At 33.9% G+C, this 22,731-nt stretch overlaps 1 protein-coding gene across 1 annotated transcript; it reads left to right on the top strand.

Annotated features, from left to right (window-relative positions):
* Positions 1-781: 781 nt before the first annotated feature.
* LOC111918142 (zinc finger CCCH domain-containing protein 12-like) lies at positions 782-4,058 on the top strand. Its single transcript, XM_023913806.1, has 2 exons — positions 782-1,343; positions 3,793-4,058. The coding sequence occupies exons 1-2, from the start codon at positions 782-784 to the stop codon at positions 4,056-4,058; spliced, it is 828 nt and encodes a 275-aa protein (XP_023769574.1).
* The last annotated feature ends 18,673 nt before the right edge of the window (positions 4,059-22,731 follow it).

The raw sequence follows: 22,731 nt of genomic DNA, 5'->3' as shown, positions 1-22,731 counted from the left end.
TTTCATGTAAATGGCATTAAACCCCTTAATACAGGTACCATGTGCTTCAAAAGTCTAAAACTTTTGAGTTTTATATGAGTCTATGAAATAGTTTTAGAATAAACATTCTATACTAACTTCTTTCACCTTGTACTTTTCCCTTTTACAATGTCATAGACTCATAGCTGATCTTAAATCCTTAATTCAAATCCTAATAATTAACACATTAGTTTACCATACTCTATACTCATTAGACAATAACTCGTTTCATGTGCTAGCTTTCCTTTTCCATTGTCATAAATCCCTTTTAGTTCTTTAAATCTCCATAATATATCTATGAATCCTTGCTCCCTAGATCTGTTCCATTGACTGTATTATTCTTAAAGATTTAGTTTCTTGGTTTACCTGTTCCTAGATCTTTTATTTCTCTTTCGGTAGTTATATAGATTCATTGTTGCATTACATATGATATTTCTATACAATTCAAAAGTTGTAACTAAGATATCACTTAATCTCCATCTCTTTCCTCTGTTCTTAGTTCCACATTCAAATATCAAACATGGATTGTTGTACTTTCCTATTTGCCTTTGTGTTTTAAACTAGTTTGTATCATGATTTATCAAATATTTAGCCTTATGTGAGTTATATCTTAAGCTATTTGGATCTTATCCACTTTATTTATGGTAATTAACACTAACTTACTTTACGACATCGTTTTATAAGATGTACTACCTATATAAACCCGTGTTTCACCTAGGGTTTTGCCTACTTCTTTCACCTTTAACTTTAGAAACAAACCCTAATGGATTCAGCCGCCTTCCAAATGGATGATCTTCGTGATAATGGAAATGTCATTGAGATAATCGGTGGTGATGAGTTCCTTTATGATGGCATCCAAATCCAACCCCCAAAATCTGGAAATGAGCCACCGATTATGGAAACAAGAAACCAATCAATGGAGATTGGGAAAATGTTCTTCAAGACACAATCTTTTGGGTCTTCTAGTAGTTTCATGGTGGGGAATCAAAGATCTTTCAAAGATCGGCCCTGCAAAAACTTCTATAGTGAAGTAGGGTGTCTTTATGGTGACCAATGTGGCTTTCTTCATGATGAACAATCAAGAATCCGTGAAAGGAATTCGATAATTTTGACTCCTCAAATTCAATCTAGTGATGGATTTGGGAATGGAAGTGGAAATGGAAATGGAAATGGGAATGTGGAAACAACTGTGAATGGAGGACATGTGGCAACAACTAATGTAACTGTGAAGCCTGCATGCTGGAGGACAAAGATTTGCAACAAGTGGGAATCGGCAGGCTTTTGCCCATTTGGAAGCCGGTGCACTTTTGCTCATGGGGTTGCAGGTATAATTCATCTTTGACCAATTTACACTTGTTAATTTATATAGCTTGTGGTTTTATGATGAATTTAAATCTTTTACTACTTAGCTTGAATGATAGTTTTTATCTTAAGTTCTTGGCTAAAATTTGGAAACAAAGATTGTTACTTTTTCAATATTAAATTTTGATATTAATTGATTACATTATGAGTCCTGTTAATATGATAATGAAATAGTTTTTATAATTTGGGCAATTATGAAAGGATAATATGACTTGAGAGTGTTTGTTCATAATTAGGTAGAAATTTTGTGTGTTATGTGTTAGAAGAGGAACTTCTATGTCAATGGAGACAGGGGTAGCCAAAAAAATGGAAGTAAAATTATTAATTTATTTCTTTTTCTTTTCCCCGTTAAGTGTTTGTCTGAATAAGATGTTTACAAATATATGAGAAAAAGTTCAAAATGATATCTCATATATTATGATTATAAATTAGTTTTATTTATATATCCTACAATAATAATAATTAAAAAAAATTTAGAACTTTAGTTAAAATAATTGTCATTATTCAAAAATAACTAAAAATATATTTTGATTATATTTGTATTCTAGATTTCTTGGTTTTTATTTTTTTTCTTTACTTTGGTACATAATTTTTTTCAAAGTGATAATAAACATTTTTTTTACTATTTAAAATATGAATAGTAGTTTATTTTTTAAGCAGTATATCTTTATTTGATATCAGTTTATTTATATTAAAAAAATAACATTTATTGTTTATTTATCAGTTCACTTTCATTTTAGTTTTCTAATTACATTAAAATATAACATTTATTGTTTATTTATCAGTTCACTTTCATTTAAGTTTTCTAATTGTGAACAATAAACATTTTTAAAGGACTCGTTATATTCCTTCAACCCAACCAAACATCATAGTGAAATGTAATGACTCATTCCATTTATTACTTTGTTAATTCCATTACTTTTTTAAATATATTTCCTAATACCAAACAAACTCTCACTTTCTCTATTAAGTCATTATTTATAAGGAAATCTCCAAAAAATCTCATTATTTTGCGAAAATTAAAGATTAAGTCCCAAAATTATTTTTTTGAATAGAAAAACCCAAGAAACCGACTAATTTCTTTCACTTTAGCCAATTTTGACATGTTCAGAAGGTAATGAAATGAGACCAAATTGTTAATTTTTCCAAAATAATGAGACTTTCTACAAATTTCCTCAAAATTTGTATGTAACGTATAAACATATTTTTATGTATTTTTGAATTATTATTATTATCATTATTATATATATATATATATATATATATATATATATATATATATATATATATTAAAGTTTTTAAAGTTTTGTATATAGTTTTTTTCTATATATTTTGGTATATTTTTCATGTGTTTATGTATTGTTTTAAAAATATTTTTAAGTATTTTTTATGTTTTTTGTTTTTTTTTAATTTTTTTTTACTTCAAGTTTCATTTTAAGCTAACTATTAAGCCTTATAAAGGAAGATTTTTTTCTTCATTTACAAAAATGGTGTTGATTGCTAATGATGGTTTTTGAAAAATGTTTGTTTTGAAGTACTCCATTGATTTTTTTTTCTTCTTTTACAAAGTCTAATAGTTGGCTTACAATGAAGTTTGAAGTAAAAAAAATACATAAATACATAAAAAATATATCAGAGTACATAAAACTACTTACAAGTACTTTAAAAATACATACAAATACGTAAAAATTATGTTTATACACTTAAAATACATAAGAATATGTAAAAAAAACTATATAAAAACTTCAAAAATACATAAATACATGAAAAAAACCAAAATACATAAAAATATGTAAAAATACTTAAAGCTCATGTAAATATGTTTATATAATTTAAATACATAAAAACGTAAAAAAAACTATATAAAAAAACTTAAAAATACATTAATATGTAAAAAATATATAAAAATACTTGAAAATTGTTATTATTTTTTTGTAGTACACATACCTAGAAGATAAGAATTATTCTCTAATTAGAAAAAAATTTGTTTGGTTTTTAAAATTAAATTTTATTAAATAACATATATCTAATTTATTCATCCACATATTAGAAAAAGTAATAATAAAAATGTGGGAGAATAAAGTTAAGACATATTTGGTGGGATTGAAAAGGGTTTTAGATTATTTTAATATAAACTCACTAACCAAACAATAAATTTATATCCAATGGGGATAGTCTTAAGCTTTTCTATTCATTTTTTTTGGAGGACTTAATCATCAATTTTTTCAAATGACTTTTCTGAAGATTTCTCTTATTTACATAAAAGTAATAAAGAAACACTCATGTAGATTACGTGATTAAGTTAATAGAAAATATTCATTTTGGGTCATGTAAGTTTAACATCCAAAAAATAAACAAAAATATAATTTTTACAATTTTTGATATATGAAAAATAATATTTTATTTTTGTAGAACTGCAAAGATACGGTGGTGGGCTTGTTCATCAAGAGGTTAACCCTAACCCTAAACCGAATCCTAACAACCAGCGACTCATGTCTTCAAACAAAGTTGCAACCCTTGGCTCATCAATGGCTCATGCAGTTGCACCTATCGGTTCATCGGTGGGTCGTGCAGGTGGTTCTGGTTCCGGGCAGCTGCCCGGGATGATGCGGAAACCTTGGAAGGGTCCTGTCAAGATTAATGGTATTTATGGTGATTGGATTGATGACATTGAATAAGTTGAATTTGAATTTGTGGTAGTTATCTTATTTCTATGTTTTTGAGTATTGAGACAGATGTTGATTGTTGACTCAATTTGGTGAACTTTGACTTGGGTCAAATTGGATGGTTTCATCTCATGTGATTTTTATGAATTTGGTTGAAAGATTGATGGTTTTGATGTTTTGTTAAGTTTGATGTTTGTTCTTGAATCGCATTGTTTAACCTTTTGTTCTGATGCAGAAAAATATAATTTTGTGTTTAAACATATACATAAAGGACTAGATAAGTTGGCAATTTTTTAGGGTCATTTTTTATTATAAGGATGCAATGGATATTTACGTCTTTCGTGAGATTCGGTTGGGTTGAAAGAGAGTCGATATTCCATTTTTTTATTTCACCTTTCTTAACGAAACAAAAAAATTGCAATTTCATAAGTTAACCAGTCAAGTAATATTATTTTTCTATTTGTGGGATTGATGTCTCACATCTCTTTTATGCGGATGATGTTGTTTTGGTGTCTCATTGGGATCCCAAGAATGCTAATTTAGTTCTTTGTATTTTGCGATGTTATTATCTAGCTTCTGGTCTTAAAATTAATTTGTAGAAAAGCATGTTGCTTGGGGTTTGTGTCTCTAAGCATCAGGTAGAGTTGGTGGCCCGCAAGTTAAGGTGTGCCCAAGATTACCTTCCTTTTGTTCACTTGGGTGTGCCGGTAGGTTAATGTATGTCCAAGATTTCGGGTTGGTCCCCTATTGTTGACGCTTTTCGTTCCAAGTTGTCCGGGTGGAAGGTGAAAACTCTCTCCCTTGGTGGTCGTCTGAGTTTGATCAAGTCTGTTCTGGGGAGTTTGGGAAGTTATTTGATGTCTATTTTTATGGTTCCTATTTCGGTCCTTATGTCCTTGGAGAGGTTACATTCTAGATTCTTTTGGGGTGCGAAGTTGGATGACAGGCGTATGCATTGGGTCCAGTAGGATAGGGTGCTGGTTGGTAGGAAATAAGGCGGACTTGGAGTTGGTAGTCTTTTCTCTTTTAATATGGCTATGCTTTTTAGGTGGAGATGGCGTTTTTTTCACAATCTTGATCTCATATGGGTTCGTTTACTTAAGGCTATCTATGGTTCTGATGGAGGTTGTGGTTCTTTATTCCCTAAAAAAGGTTGGATGGGTCCTTGGAATGGTGTTATTAGTATGATGTCTCATATGCGAGATCGTGGTTTGGATTTGCTTTCTTTGTGTCCGATTCGGATTGGAGATGGTAGTCAGACTTCTTTTTGGTAGGATATTTGGAAAGGAGATCGGTCTCTTGCAGAGATTTTCCATAGGATCTTTGCTTTGGATTCTCATAAATTTGCTTTAGTTCGTGACAGGGTGATGATGGGTTGGGATACTACGTCTCTTAGGAGAGTGCTTCGGGGTGGTATTGAGCAGTCCCAGTGGGAGGCCTTTTTGACTTTGATGCAGGGGTTACAACTTAATTCCAGTCTGGTTCGGTTGGGTTGGCTCTTGGAGTAATTGTGTTCCAATTAAGTTGAATATTTTTATTTGGAGATTAAGATTAAATGGGCTTCCTACTCAAGTAAATCTTTCTCATAGGGGTATGTCTCTTGATCACCTGTTTGTTGGGTGTAGTGAGTTGATTGATCTTTGGACTAGAGTTATAATTTGGTGGGGTGTTCAGCTTCCTCAACATCTTTCCATAGATTTGTTCTTGTTTTGGTCTAATTCGTTCGCTTGGAGAAGTAGCCAATGGAAAGTTTTCGATGCGGTGATCATGACTGCTTTATGGTGTATTTGGAATTTTCGTAATTCCATTCTTTTTGGAACAATGTTGCCTAAGAAATCAGTAATTTTTGATGATGTTGTCAAAAACTTTTTTGTTTTTCTGGTTTTGAATAGGTGTAGCAAAGCTAATATAGGCTGAACTTCATGGCTTAATAATTCTGCCATTGCTTGTAATTTGTTGTAATGTTTTTTTTTCTACCTTCTTACTAGTTTTTTAATAAAATTCCCACCGTTCAAAAAAATATATTATTTTTCTTTCTTTAATTTTGATCACTAAGCTTGCTTTATATTTATATGTATATACATCTAAGGTCTCTGAACAAAAAGAAAAAAATATTATTTTTTTATTTTGTTATACAAATTGTTTGTGTCCGTTAGTGATGTACAAAACATAAAAAAATAAGTACAGCTTGTTTACGTCCACTAGTAGGGTCCCATTTGACAAAAAAAAATGTTTTGAGTCCACATAAATAGTTTCTGAATAAAAGTAGAAAAATAGATATAACTAATTGAAGTATTTCAGTTATTTACTTATTTAGGTTAAACGGTGTGGTAGATATGAATGACGTTGTCAACAACGCTCAACAGCCACATTTTTCGTAAGCATCGATGGGCTGCATGTTTGTGCTGCTTAAATTTGAATGACAATATCGCTCCATGCCTTGATGTACAACTATTAAAGCCAAAGGTACAAACACAAAATTGTAAAAGTTGGAGGCATTGGATGAAACCACACCATTATATAGGTATAAAAAGACATTGAATGGCTAAATCCTACATGAGGTCTATATGACAATTGACACCAAATATTGGAGGTATTATTAGACACCATACCCTTTAGCGTTTTATGAAATATTGTATAAACCAACTAGAATGAGTAAGTGGCTTAAATAATCCTTTTTTTTAATAAAAACAAGACCAATAAGAATTTAAGAAGCTAGCCATTATTAAGAGGAAAGAAACTTTGCATAGAGTCCATGGCAGGGTGTCAGATGGGTTGGACCCTGGTCCAAGGGTGACCACACCATAAGAGACCATTATAAGTACCATTGCCTCAAACTTGTTCCCTCGCTTCCTTTGATGGGATCTTTTATCTATTACTTTTGTCCATGGGACAATACTCCATCGGATAGGTTAAAGTTATTCTAATTATAAAAAGAAAAGGTATTTATGAAAAGGGTATTTATATCTTTTCCATTATAAAAATAAGAAGGGTATTTATGTCTTTTTAAAAACAACAGACTAATACTATCTTTTTTGGATGAGACAGAAAAAAAAACAATATAGATAATCGCGATACCACATTTGATGTGTGTCAAATACATTGTGTCTGGTTATGTTATGTCTTGCGTAACAAATGAGGTCATTTGTACAAAAATAAAAAATCAACCTTGACCGATGCTTGAGAGAACAAACTTGTTTCATTAAAGAGTTAATGAATAAGAAATTAGGTTCAAAGCGAATTAAAAACGAGGTGCATTATGTTCTTATGGTTTTAGGTAAATGACACAAAAAACACTCTTTTTATACAGAATTCGATTTTGACACTGTGTTTTTTTTTGTGTCAATTTTGACACTGTGTTTTCCAATTTGTTACAATTCTGACCACTTGACCGGTTAATCATGTTGCATGCTGACGTGGCATGATGACGTGTCAGTTTTGATGACGTGGCATGCTGACATGATATGCTGACGTGTCAAAATTGAATTTTTTTCTCACAAAAAACACTAAGTTTTCATTTTTTTTTTCGATTTTGACATTACGTTTAATTTTTTCTTTCAACTTTGACACTATGTTTTTTTGTTCCAAATCGAACATCATTTTTTCCAATTTTGTTCAATGTTGACAATTTTCTATTTGAAACCGTATAAATATTTTTTTTAATACATTTAAACCGTATAAATATGTTTTTTTTTTCATTTAAAAACCATAGTTTTGTATAAATACATTTTTTTTACACTCAAACCATATTTTTATGTATAAATATGTATTAGCTATATAAAAATTGTATTTTATATTAATATGCAACTTGAAAATGTGTTTGAAGGTTTATAGGCGTGTAGTTGATCAAAATTTGGATATCAAGTTTGCAACTCATCAAATTTTTACATCTTATTAGAAGCTTATGGTTAGTTTGATTCTCATGATATAACTAATGTTTTGAATGTAAGAAAAAAAAACACCTTGTATTTAAATAAAAATGTGGTTTTTAAACGAAAAAAAATATGTTTATACGGTTTAAAATGTAATAAAAAAAATATATTTATACGGTTTCAAATGGAAAATAGACAAAATTGAACAAAATTTGATAAATGACGTTCGATTGGAACAAAAAAACATAGTGTCAAAATTGAAATAAAAAATTAAACTTAGTGTCAAATTCGAAAACAAGTGAAAACTTAGTGTTTTTTATGGAAAAAAAAAATCAATTTTGACACGTCAGCATATCATGTCAGTATGTCACGTCATCAAAACTGACACGTCATCATGCCACGTCAGCATGTAACCTGGTTAACCGGTTAAGTGGTCAGAATTGTAACGAATTGGAAAACACAGTGTCAAAATTGACACAAAAAATAACACGGTGTCAAAATCGAATTTCTGTGTAAAAATAATGTTTTTTGTGCCATTTACCCTATGGTTTTAACTTGGTTTATAAAGATTAAAAAATCCAATATAAAATTTGACTTAGCTTTTTGTGTTGCCGTGTTGGGATTCATATTTGACCTCATAAAAAAACGATAGATTAAAAGGACAAAAGAAAAGGAGACAAGCCCTAGTCTACTTTCACTTTTACCATCATTGATGGTCTTTCATAAAGTAAAATGAATTGTTTCAATATGTTAAAAAGATTTTAAACTTTCCAACCTGTAAGGGTACTCAATCACTCAAAAGTTGCATGACTTTTTCAGCGAATATTAGGAATAATAGTTTTTATTTTTAAAACATAAATTCATCTCTTCAGAAACATATTTATGACAATCTATTAAATATCATGTTAAAATATTATTTACACGTCATGTTTAGGTTATCTCCCATAAGTTTTAGCCATTTAAGAAAGTCTCATGATTATCCTCAATGTATAGATAATATGAATGTTGGTTAAAACAAAACCAAATTATTTGTCGGTTCGATTCTTCGTTCCTTTTGGTGGTGGTGCCTCTTTTGGTGGTCCGCCAGACATTCCTGATTCATCTGATCGGGTTACCCTCTATCTATTTGTCGGTTAAAAAAAAACAAAACAAAACCAAATTATTTGAGTAAACTATATACTCAAGATCTTCACCGTCTCATAAAAAAATCAAACGTTTTAAGACTATGTTTGTAATGTACTGGCTGGTTTATCTTTTTGAGCTTATTGCAACGTAGTGTTTGATAAAATCACTAAAATAATTTATAAACTAGTTTAAAAAAACATTTGAAATGGCTTATTAATAAGTTCTTTATCATGCTTTTTTCCATAAATTATCCAAATATATTCTTAATTAAAAATAAGTTTAACATTTGTAACATTGTGCCATGCATACAAATCGTAAACAACTAAAACAATATTTTCAAATTTTCAAATTCAGTATAATTAAAATACACAGATAAAAGACAATATTTCCATGATGTTAATCATTTTAATAATAACATATATTTCATCATATTAGTTTTTTGTTGTAATTTTGAATATTATTTTATGTCATTTATATTTTTAGCCTAGCTTATTAACATTTTTTTTAATTACACACTATTATTATATCATCTAGTAACAAATTAATCAAGGATAAATAAATTTTTAACTAGCCTGCCAAACCCGTAAGATAAAAATAAAAGTTTACTAAATCGGTATCAAAGACGTATCATCTACCAATCATGGTCGTCCGATGACTTTAATCAGCGATCGAGATTGAGAATTATACCAAAACTATTGGGTCCACAAAATTTGAAAACATTTAAATTATATTTGATTTTGATATTTAAGTATATTTACTTATGATATTCACAGGTATTTTTTTCTCCAAAACTTGTTTTGTAATTAATTAAATATTTAAATTATATTTGATCAAATGAGATTTATATCTTTGGTCTCATATCATTTAAGTGGACTATTAGACGGTGCGGTACGGGAGCCTTAACAATGTTTACATCCCAAAAATTTCCTAAAATTTAAACTTTTCAAAACAACCCTTTTGAAATAGAAGTGTTTTTAAAAATCTTTGTTCTCCTAAAACATTATTTAAAATCAGAATCTCTTTCGGCATAGTTTTCAAAACATTCACATTATCAGAGTTTCCCCAGAAATCATCAGTTCAAAATGCAAGGATGTGTATGATCATGTCTTCACCTTGCCACGATCCACTGAAGTACCTGAAACCATAAACCAAAATTATAAGCATGAAGCTTAGTGAGTTCGCCCAAAGTACCAACACCCAAATGTATAACATATACAAATAACATAATGCATAAATGAGCCTTCAGCCTGACTGGACCGCCTCGCAGGGCCTTCAGCATATCTGGACCACTCCTGAGCCTTCGGCATGACTGGACCACCTCACAAGGCCTACAATCTCTCCGGACCCCTCGCGGGGCCTTCAGCATGACTGGACCGCCTCACAGGCCTTCAGTTTATCCGTGCCGCCCTGGGTCTGTTGGCCTTCAACACAAAGCAGGATCGTCTCAACCCAAGCACACACACACATGTCGACATATACATAACAATTAAACATATAACCAGTCAACAGACAAACATGCAGATCTTACAGATCACTAAGCATAGCATCATCCTATCCACCCAGATACAGATTTAACAGATCATAACAACATAGCAACATCCTATCTACCAGGATACCGATCTAACAGATCACCACAACATGACAACATCCTATCTACCAGGATACCGATCTAATAGATCATTATAACATACAAGCATACGATAAACCAGAATAACAATCCAAAAGGGCCGACATTGGTGCCTTCGACCCATAAGCACAGTTAGTAAGACTCACCTCGAATGCAAAAGCTTCCTGAAAGAAATCCCAAGTTGCTGCCCTGCCGGCTTCCGAGTTATCAACCCCAACACACCCAATTAGCAATTGGGCTCCATGCCATAATTTATAATCCATACTTGGGGTAAAATGACAGTTTTACCCCTGACCTAACATGCACCAAAGCTGAGGCCAAAAACTAAAAGATCCACAATGGCCTACTAATAGTCCAAAAACTAAAAGATCCACAATGGCCCACTAATAGTCCAATTTTCCAAATTGGGCCCAACCTCATATGAGTCTTATCCTAAGCCCATACTTTCCTTATATCCAAATTAGGTTATCACAAACACCCCTCAGGACAAACTTGGTCAAAGGCATACATCAAAGGTCAAAGTCAACGGTCCAAGTTGACCCAACTCGCCGAGTTGTCCTTCAACTCGTCGAGTTCCCCCTTCAATCTGCACAGATCGAGAAAAACCAAGGCAACACGCCGAGTTTACCCACTAACTTGTTGAGTTCCTCTATTCATCTGAAAATATCGGGGAAAACCGAGCCAACTCGTTGAGTTTACCCACCAACTCGTCGAGTTCACTTAAGGCCCAACAACTTAATTCCATAAGCACCTAATCCATAAAGGCATAGCCACAAAATATAGATCCGACTTCCTTGAGCTGGAAAACCATGTAAAGTTGCTAACTTTATGTCCATCCATGTCTATGTGAAGCTCTTAAGCTTCAAATGAACTTAAGACTTAACTTAATGCATGCATGACATCAAGATCCTCCTAAAGTTTGTACCTTTAAGCTCAAGGGCAGCAAAACAAACTCAGATCTGAAAGGATGAATCTTTACACCACCTATCTTATCCATAAACTCAAAAAGGAGGCCAAAATCACAATAAAACCCAAATGAGAAGATCGAAGCTATTAATCACAAAGTTCCAGACTTTTTACCTAAAATGGTTGCCAAAAGTGTGATAAATTATGAATCCCAAAGCTTCCTTCCAAGCTAAACAACTTCAAGCTCTTCCAAACCTTCACCAAGCACCAAAAGCACACAAAAATCCACTCAAAACCGCAAGATTCCCAACAAGAGGCTCACAACTCGATTTAGGGTTTCAGGAGGACAAGGAGGCTGATAAGGAGGCTGGTCAAGGAACTTTAATGCCTTTAAATAGGGTGCAAAACCCTGAAAACTAGGGTTTCTTAAATAGCATGCAACTCGTCGAGTTCCGTTCACCAACTCGATGAGTTGGTCCTTAAAAATACGTGCCCCAAAAGCTTCCAACACGTTGAGTTTATGCCATAAACTCGACGAGTTGGCCCCAAAAATGGAATTTATTTCCATAAAGGATCTTCTAGATTCCGGATGTTACAGTTATAACGAGGCCAACACCGCCACAACTTTCTCATTAAGTGTCTCTGGTTGTAAGGAGCACGAGCAAAAACGCGTTTGTGATTGGTCCTTCCTTTCTGAACGTTACAATGTCACCGTTTGAATTTAAAAAAAATTATTTTTTTCCTATAAATACCTATTATCTATCATAACTTAATTCACAAAATTCTCCTCTTTCTCTACAGAATTTCAAAACTTTTCAAAAAAATAAATAAATTATGGATCCTTTTGACTCGTCCAACGATGACAGTGATGATATATTTATCACTATGATGTACCAATATTACAACAACGAGCTACTACAAGCATACCCATCTCCTTTATTAACAAGACGTGCAATGTTAAATAAAATTTGCAAGGAAGGACACGAATGACTATATCACGATTACTTTGCGGATAATTGTGTATACATGTCAGAAGTGTTTAAATGAAGATTTCGTTTGAGTATGAATGTGTTCCTACGGATCGCCAATGCCTTGGAAAGCCGATATCGTTTCTTTAATTTTAATACATATTTACTATATTTTTATACAAAATAAATACAAATTTACTACATTTTTAATACTAATGTACTATATTTTTTAAACGTAATTAATATATGTTAAAGTGTATATTTTCTTAATTGATATATGATGTTAGAGGTAGACGATGATTGACAACGTTACAAATATACATGCAAATTGAACAAATTTTCTAATTTCCAAAAGATAAACATGACAACACAAGAAAATATTGCCTACATACCATCAAACATCGAATCTTTTGAAAAAAATCACTATGTCCATATCTGAATGTCATTTTATGTCTATGGGTTTTATCTTGCCTAATTTGGGTTGCGTTTTTGTTGGAAAATAGCATAAAAATAGTATATGTTTTGGTATAATTCTCAATTTGCTTTTCATATTTTTACAATCAACACTATTGGGTCCACGAATTACAAAAACAATTATCTGATTATAAATATACATTATTTGCTTATATATGACTCGATTAACAAATGTAATACTGAAACTATAAACTCTAAGATGTAGTATAAAATAGTGATGTAAATCTTGAATTATTAAATATATACATATGAATATAAAGAAAATATTAAATTGAAATTTATGTATTCTTTATCCAAATTTACTTTTATCAACCCGATCGATGAGTATCCAACATATATACCCATCCCCACCCCATTCTACCCTTCTTTTGCCAGAAAACTTCTTGTCTCTTTGTCAAATCTTGATTATTGGAAAGATAGTCATATACTACACTCAAAGATATCACTGGGTAGAAAGATCCTTGTACACCATGCATGATGCATGTGCCAGTTCGATTAGAATAATTGATCATCTAAATTTGAAAATAATGAAAATGAATTTTCAAGTCGTGAATCTCTTTACTCAAAAAATCGTTTTCAAGAACAATTACTTATATAAGGTATACATTTTGATGTTTATATACCTTATATAAGGTATACATTTTGATGTTTATAAGGTATACATCTTGTGTGATACATCTTTTGTATCACACAAGACTTGAACCCTCAACCTTTGACTTAGGGGCACATTTCCATCAACTTCGGATATTGTTGGGCCATATTCCCTTTAGTCTAAGTATGTTGATACTATCTCAAGCATGTAGCTATTACTATAAATATATTGCTATTTTGGTAAAATGTTGTTATTTAAAGTACATTACCTATATTGTATGCTTGTTAGCAATTATTTTAATCATGTTGTCATTATTATATGTATGTTAAATTTTGGAATGGTTGTTATTTAAATAATGTAGTTATGTTGCTAAACTTTTAAAAATTATAATGTATGGTTATTGTATTTGTTTTACTCATATGTGTAAGATGAAAGTGACTATACACCCAGTTAAGACGACGATCGGTTTATCTAATATTTATTTTCGATGCTTATTTTATCCTTAATCATAATAATTAAGTTTAAAGCACATAATTCATTCTTATTTCTTCAAAACGAGTTCCAATGGTTGACCTAGACTATTATATCGTCATTAATGCATAGCCCAGAAACACGGGCGTTACAGATGCCTTTAGGGTTCAAGGTCTCAAGGAAAGGTCCTTAGAAGTTGCCTCCTCATGGAGGAGGAAGCATTCTACTTATAGGGGACAATTAGGTCAAGGAAGAGTCATGTCAGACCTTGGGCCAACCTAACTCAGGCCCAACTAGCAAGGATTTGGGAAAGACCGCCCCAGCGCCAGATAAGGCTGGCAGGAGAGCGCCACGTGAGTTTGGCGCGCCTGGTCTTGACGTCTAGGCCATGCTAATGGACCATACGTCAACAATACCAAACCAATCAATGTTATAGCATGTCAAAATATTTAAACCCAAACTATTTCTTTTCGTTGAAACTTCCTCATCCTTATTCTCGTTATCTTCTTGTTGTTATATTCTAGTTACGTAGAACCAAAGGTAAATTAACATCAACTGATCTCGGTACCATTAAGCTTGATTCTCTTGAATTTGTTTCAATGTTGCATTAATTTTCGAGACATTATTTTCATTTTCACGTCCATTTTATTTTTAACTATGATATATAGTGCAGATATTTAGTCAATAAGCTTTCAGCCTACATCATAAGTGTGACAACGACGTTCCCCAATTACAAACATAATTTTGAGAAAACATCCTGGTTTCATCGAAGAATATTATTTTAAGAGACGAAGTGCTGTCCAATCGTCGTCTTAAGTGAGTGTATAGTCACTTTCATCTTACATATAGATATGAAGTATTTTATAAAATATGTGCTATGTGTGTGTGTGTGTGTCTATATATATATATATATATATATATATATATATATATATATATATATATATATATATATATATATTGTTTGTTTATAAAATACGTACCATATTTTAGACACGAACACTAGTTTATTTTAGGAAAGATGCCTAAAATGCCTTTATGTGCTAAATACTATATGTTTACCATATATGCTATTATTTGTTTGGGTTTATGGTTTGTTGCCGACCGGATCTGGAAACCTTATGTGTTAAGGATTCTAAGCGTATGACTACGATATTAGAACTAGCAAGTAAACGTTTCGGAGTATAAGGAGATTCACACGTCTATCGTAAATAAAGCTTTCCTATCTTAAAATTCTCGCCTAAGTACACCGAACGTCTGCTTGGGTGTACAAAACGTTATGGTGAAGACTCGTAGAGAATTGAGTAAATGGAGGAAATGAAAGGCTTATGAAAGTGAATGACACCTATCAGAAGATATCGTAAGAGCGGTATCTTGCCTTTAGAATATTTCTGATAAAATAACGGAACATTTAGAGGAGTACGGTACGTCTGAAGTACACCTTCGATTGGCAGGATGATGGAACTATTAGTGTAATTCTTGAAGTTGTCCCATCACCTGGAATTTCCATCACCAACCGAGTTGAATTAGAATTGATGATTGAAGATATGCATGGAAGAAGTCATAATAGGGTCTAGGAAAATTTTTATGATTAATTGGACACATTCGTATGTGTTAAATTGTTTTGTGATTTTAGGACTTGGGGACTGCGAGACAATACTTCGGACGAGTATGAGTAGGTGTGAATAGTAGTAGAAATCTATACTACTGGAAGCACAAGACTCACATTTGGATCAGGGAAAGTCACAAGGTTACCAAGAAGCTAGTAATTGATTTCGTTTTTGTTCATGTATGTCGTTACCATCGTTTCGCTAATGACTAAGAAGATGATTGATATTCCGACCCTATAGGTCACATCGAATCGACTCCGATTAAGATGAGTATGTTACGTGGTTCGGGGAAAGTGGAGTCCAAGGTTTATTGGACTGTTTAAAGTTCTTTAGAGAATTGGGAACCAAGCTTACAAGCTAGGACTACCAGAAGAACTAGATGATATTCATAACACTTTCCACATGTGTTATTTAAGGAAGTTCACGGAAGAAGTTCCCGACATAATTCCAATTTTCTGAATTAAGGTTGGATGAAAGCAAGAGACTAATTGAAGAACCATAGGCAATCATTGACTGTAAGACTAAGGAGTTGCGACGCAAGATGGTCGATTTAGTGCTTGTGCAATGGATACAAACGAATGGGCCAAATCTCACCTGGGGAAAACGGAGAATGACATGATGAGTCGCTATTCGCATTTGTTTGCTGATGTATGATTCCGGGGACATAATCATTCTAAGGAGGAGAGAATTGTAATGCCCGTGTTTATGGGCTATGCGTTAATGATGATATAATAGTCTAGTTCAACAATTGGAACTCGTTTTGAAGAAATAAGAATGAATTATGTGCTTTGAACTTAATTATTATGACTAAGGATAAAAATAAGTGTCGAAAAAAAATATTAGATAAACCAATATCTATGAAGGAAGTTGTAGTGGTCGTGACAAGGATTTCGAATATATAAAGAATACCGAAATCCGAGTTATAACGAAGAAGTTATGACCTGTCGAAGTTTCACGACAGAACGGACACGACACCGCGCGACGTAAATAGTGAATTTACGATAGAGCAATATTTGGCCTTAGCAATTTAAACGAAAGTCGTAGAATACATTAAACCGAGAGTGTGCATAAAAAGAACGTCTAAATCTGATTTTGTATGAGGAAGTTATGATTTTTCTAAGTTTCAGCTTAGCAGTATGCAGCCCAAAGTTCGAATATGAGATCGAGTGATTTCTAGCCGAAACAATCTAAACAAGCATCAAAGATCTCATTGATAGTAGTTCAACGGTAAAAAGACATACGAAAACAGACGTCAGATGAAGGCATTATGAATTTCTAACGGAGTTTTCCTCTCCCGGCGTACTAAAAATAATATAATAAAAATTAATTCAAAATTAGACGACTGAGTCTAAACAAGAATTGTAGAGCATAATCTCACCTACGCGTGCATATAAAGAACGTCGAAAACGGAGCTCGTATGTGAGAGATATGAATTTATGAAGTTCGAGGCACGAACTTCCACCACTGTCAGAGTTCACGACGTGAACATGTGATTGACACCTTCCAGAGCCAGCGGACTGATGACGAACGCCGTGACCTAAGCAGGACCAAACTCACAACGTGAACATTTTAGGTTCACGACGAAAATCCAGAAAATTGGCCCTATAAATAGAAACCAAAGGGCAGCCGGCTATGGTTGCTACTTCACCATTCTCTCACTCTCTATACCCTTTCTAGCCACCCTTTTAACCCACGAAGTCCCGGTATCATCCCGATACCCAAAGCAAGTCCCGAAGCCTAGAAGATCCCGAGAAAAAGAGTTTTCGAGCCGAACCTCTGCCCGCGAGAAGCCCAGTTTCTGAGAAAACATCCCGGTTTTATCGAAGAATATTATTTTAAGAGACGAAGTGTTGTACAATCGTCATCTTAAGTTAGTGATAGTCACTTTCATCTTACACATAGATATGAAGTATGTTATAAAATACGTGCTATGTGTGTGTGTGTGTATATATATATATATATATATATATATATTGTTTGTTTATTAAGATAGATCAGACATACTCGATCCGGGAATATGGATTAGGTAAGGAGGTAAATTTTAGATCCGGAGTACGGATTATGTATTTTTGAACTATGTGTTCATCCGATAAGGTATCATGTGCGTAGTCCATTTCATGGACATGATTTTAATACAAGTATTGATTAAAGTATTAAATATATACGTATGTGAAATATTTGTTATTGCCCGAAGTACGTGTTAGATATATATTTGATGATATACAAGGTGCGAATTAGTTATGGTTCAATATGTGTTAATATGTGTATAAATGATATTATTACTTAAAACTCTGTGTTAAGTATACACTAGTTAGCGTTTCCTAAACGGAGATAGTATCGAAAATTGATTTATAAGCATTGTAGGTTTGCCTAGTGATGGGTTAAGACTTAAAAAGGGATGTTTAGTTCAATTAAGTTTGGACATTGGGTAGCCTCTTATTAAGAGTACATGTGTGGTGAGATCGATGATCGGTGGAGTACATCCTAAGTACCAAAGTACATTTTATGCACGACTTTCTTTTCGAAGCCCTATGTATTAGGTGCTGCTTGTGCCGGGGTATTTGTTAGAACTAAGTTCTATAAGGATCGATAGATTCTATGCAGGAAAACAATTAAGAACGTAATTAAGAACACAAGAATGGCTTTGAATATGTCGTATGATTAAAACGTCAACACCTCAGAAGAGATCGATTAAGAACTTCGACTGTAGAGGTGCTTAGGGTTACAAAACAATAATAAATGATAATCACGACTGTATCTAGTGCATACATGCATGCATTATTTATAATGAAACCCTAATATAAAATCACGGATGGACAAGCCCATTCCGGATACAAAACATAAGCCCATGACGCAGCATAACAAGACTCAACAATCTCCCCCTTTGCGTCAATGGAACCGAAAGCTCACTTCGGTTGAGCTGCAGAAGACTTCTTGATTGTCTTGAACACCTTCGGTATGATCGCCAACAGATGATGACAAAACGTAATGTACCACCGAAGGATGTCCGTGAAGTTCTTCTTGTCTGCTTCTGAGTTCTGCTTGCACCAATGGATAATATTGATAATGTACTCCAAGTAGTCAGCTGAGAATAAATGTTTATCAGCAAGAGTGAGCAGAAAGAGATTAGCTTTGCCTCTTGTGAACATCACAGTAAGATGTGTAGAATCGATTTGGACCATCTTCATATTGTTCACATCTCCTGGTTTCGGTGTTGGCTTGACAGTCGGTTTCTTGTTCATCACTTTCGCTATCTTCAGTTTCTTGTTCATCACTTTTGCTATCTCCTGATCCAGTATCGACTCATATTCTTTTGGATTGATGAGCAGAATGTTAAACAATAGAATCCAGTCATGATGATTTAAATTTGGAAGATCCACCAGGGAAATAATCGACACCGAGTTTGCTGATCCTCGTGTGATTTTGAAATTAACATTTACGAACTTCCCAGCAGGCATAGGTTTCAGTACCTTGACAGTAACTATCTTCTGTGCGCACCATGTCAAGTACTGCAGTTAACCATACTACAGAAAAAAGTCGATAAGCTCACGATCAACTTGTGGATGAGGGAAAGGAACTTCAACAGTCGATTCAAAGCAATGAAACGTGAATGCCTTTCGTGTTATCGGCATGTCGAACTGTGAGTCCTTAGAATTGTCACAATCAAAAGAAGCGACAGGTTCCATCCAGTAGACGCTTGGAAACTCTATTGCCTCACTGATCAGTTTTTCTTTTGTCCAGAGGGGAAACAAGGCCTTCTTGCAGTTTAAGGCTTCTTCTTCTTCCTTGTTCCTCCTTTCCCTTTCCTCAGCCTCCCTTGCAATTCTCAAGGCTTCATCTGACTCTGTATTTACTTCCTTTTCAAGTTCTGATTGATCATCTTCGTTAGTTGTATTCTCTTTCGCCACCTCTACTGGCGAAGTATAACCTGTGTTAGGATCAGAGTTTTCATCCTATGTGGAAGTCGGATTCTCCCCCTCGATTGGACTATGAGTGGGTTGGTTTGGAGTTGTATGCTCCCCCTCACTTGGACCCTTATGTGTTGAGGATGGAATTGAATTCTCCCCTTCGAAAGACATTTTGGTTGTCTTTGGTGCTGGTGAACTCTCCCCCTTGAACATTGAGCCATGGTTTGGAGAGTCATTGGAGGATTGACCACCTGTCGGTTTAGGAGGTTCGCTTTCCATTTCATTGGCAGCTTCATCTATGATCTTTTTGAGATTGTCGATTTTGTTGTCTGCTTCTTTCGCTTCTAATTGTGTTGCTTTCTCTGGTTCATCAAATAGCCGAATGTACTCTTCAAACAAGTTGGATATTGGAACCGAGACTTGTCCTGATTCAAGAAATATTTCCCCTAAGGCACTTTCGCTCCTTTGAACTTTCTTCATGTAATTATCGTCAAAGGTTACATAATATGTTTCTTCAGTTCGTTTGGAGCGTTTGTTCAAAACTCTATATGCCTTTGAAGTGAGTGAATAACCAAGAAAAATTCCCTCATCAACTTTGACATCAAACTTATTGCGGTTTTCTTTTGAATTAAAGATGAAACACCTTGAACCGAACACATGGAAAAATTTAACATTGGGCTTTCGATTGTTCAGAATCTCATATGGAGTGATTGAGAATCTTTTGTTGAGCAAGGATCAGTTCTGAGTGTAGCACACGGTTGCAACTGCATCAGCCCAAAAGTATAGTGGAAGAGAAGCGAAGCTTAGCATGGTTCTGGCTGTCTCACATAGGGAACGATTTTGTCTTTCAACAATCCCATTCTGTTGTGGGGTATAAGGGGCTGAGAATTTGTGAGATATCCCCCTTTCAGCCAGAAAATCCTCAAACTCTTTATTCTTGAATTCCAGCCCGTTGTCGCTTCTAATGTTTCTCACCAGCTTCCTTAGCTGTACTTCCACTTGCTTGATGAACGACTTTAACTTGGGCGTCGCATCTGATTTCTTTTTAAGAAAGAAAACCCAGGTGAAGCGTGCAAAATCATCTACAATGATGAGAATGAACTTACTACCACTGAAGCTTTCGATAGCCGAAGGTCCACACAAGTCAATGTGCAGAAGTTCAAGAGCTTCAACAATCTTTGTGTTGATTCATGTAGGATGGCTCTTTCTGCTTTGTTTGCCTATCTCACACGCTGCACACAGATGTTCCTTATCAAACTTGAGAAGAGGACGTCCTCAAACGTGGTCACCAAGAACCAACTTATTAACGTCTTTGAAGTTCAGGTGCGATAGGCATCGATGCCACAACCAACTTTCATCAGTGTTTGCCTTTTATAACAAGCATATTGCTGGCTTTCCTCGATTTGGGTTGAGATTCAAAGGATACATCTCTCCCTTGCGTTCAGACTTCAACAAAACCTTTTTGGATTTCTTCTCAATTATTTCAGAGACCTCATCATCAAATGAAACCTTCAAGCCTGTTCTGACAACTAATTGTGACACACTGATGAGGTTATGCTGCAATCCTTCCACATACGCTACTTTTCGAATCGAGAAGTCTTCGTTGGTTACCATACCATATCCTTTGATTGTCCCATATGAGTTATTGCCATACTTCACACATCCACCATCCTTTAGGGACCGAAACTCCCTCAGATCTTCCTTCCTTCCCGTCATGTGAGGTGAGTAGCCACTGTCTATATACCATTCATCATCGAACTGCTCGTCACTTATCACCTGTAAATTCAAGCAGATTTAGGAACCCAAAGTTTCTTGAGTCCTTGTGAGTTTTTCACAGAAAAAGGAATGACAGTAGAAACATCAACCAAATAAGTTCTTTTTATTAGAGTGGATTGATCTTTTCTTTTGATGGTATACACCTTGATTTTGGTTTTATCTTGTTTAAATTTTAGTGAATTCGATGGTGTGTTGTTAGATGGTTTTGGTGTTTTCTTTTGAATCCTAGGGTTAGCTGACTTTTTCTTATTATTGAGATCAAAATCTGAGTCAAGTTTTCCCTTTCCTTTGATGTCTTTCACTGTATTGAATTTTCTTTGGGAGTTGGATGGACCGAAACTAGACTTTTGACTGAAACTAGACTTTCGGTTCTGAGTGCTGATGTTGGAACCGAAAGTAGACGATTGGTTGTTAGCCTTGACGTTTGGACCAAAACTAAACATTTGGTTCTGAGCTTTGGAATACTAGGAATTTGGACTGAAATTTTCTTTTCCTTTTTGCTTTTCCTTTCCTTTGTCAATTGATTCTTTCTTAGGAGGTACGTAGTTGAGATTTTGAGAATGCCAATAACGTTTTCGCTCATTCAAATTTTTATTGTATCTTTGATTTCTTTGGCGTTTCTGTTCAAATAACTCTTTCTGAGATTTGTGAATGTTGAAACTTGATTTTGGCTTTTTCCTTTGAGTTTCGGTTGTCCTAGTTGGAACAACTGGTTCTCTCTTTGGTTCTTCAGGGATTTCTTTTGTTCCACTTGTGCTTGGTTTGTCGAAACTTGAGGGTTTGTTGATAGGTTCAACAACATATCTTCCTTTAACTCTCTATGAAGTTTTCTTAGATAAGCCAATGGTTTCCTCTGCGTTGTCAATAGGGGCTGACCAGAAGTAATCGTCGCACCCTTCAACATTGTCTTTGTCAACTAAGATTTTTAACTCTGCAGTTTGTTTTGTAGTAACTCCTGTAACAACATAGACTTGATTCGGCATAGTTTGAACCTTATTATAAGCCATTGCTTTCTCCTTGAGTTTCTGAGGCTTGTCCTTTGACATGCGAGCGTATTCCAGCGATTTTTCAGAAATGAGGGGTTTCTCATTTTTGGTTTCGCTCTTCATGAACTCGGAGCAATCAACCACATCTTCAACTGAAATTTTGCTCATCTCACTTTCTTCATCAAATTTAGACGTATTTTCTATGTTCATTTTATTTTCTGAAATTAATTTAGCGTTGGATGAGTCAAATGATTGAATGGTTTTAGACTTAATTTTTAACCTGTCATTTTCATCTAAAAGATTTTTGAGCATACATTTATGTTCCTTAGAGTCATTGAAGGTCTCTATTTTATCCAGTCCAATTTTGTAA

Source organism: Lactuca sativa, chromosome 6 (genome assembly GCF_002870075.4).
Source record: "Lactuca sativa cultivar Salinas chromosome 6, Lsat_Salinas_v11, whole genome shotgun sequence".
Classification (NCBI taxonomy): Eukaryota; Viridiplantae; Streptophyta; class Magnoliopsida; order Asterales; family Asteraceae; genus Lactuca; species Lactuca sativa.
The sequence above is the reverse complement of the archived record's forward strand: the minus strand, read 5'-3'. Positions and strand labels throughout refer to the sequence as shown.

What these genes read in the sequence shown, in the direction of transcription:
- LOC111918142 (XM_023913806.1), top strand. Translation starts at nt 782, where the DNA reads ATGGATTCAGCCGCCTTCCAAATGGATGATCTTCGTGATAATGGAAAT. An exon ending in TTTTGCTCATGGGGTTGCAG is followed by an intron (nt 1,344 to 3,792) that starts GTATAATTCATC and finishes TTATTTTTGTAG; the next exon opens with AACTGCAAAGATACGGTGGT.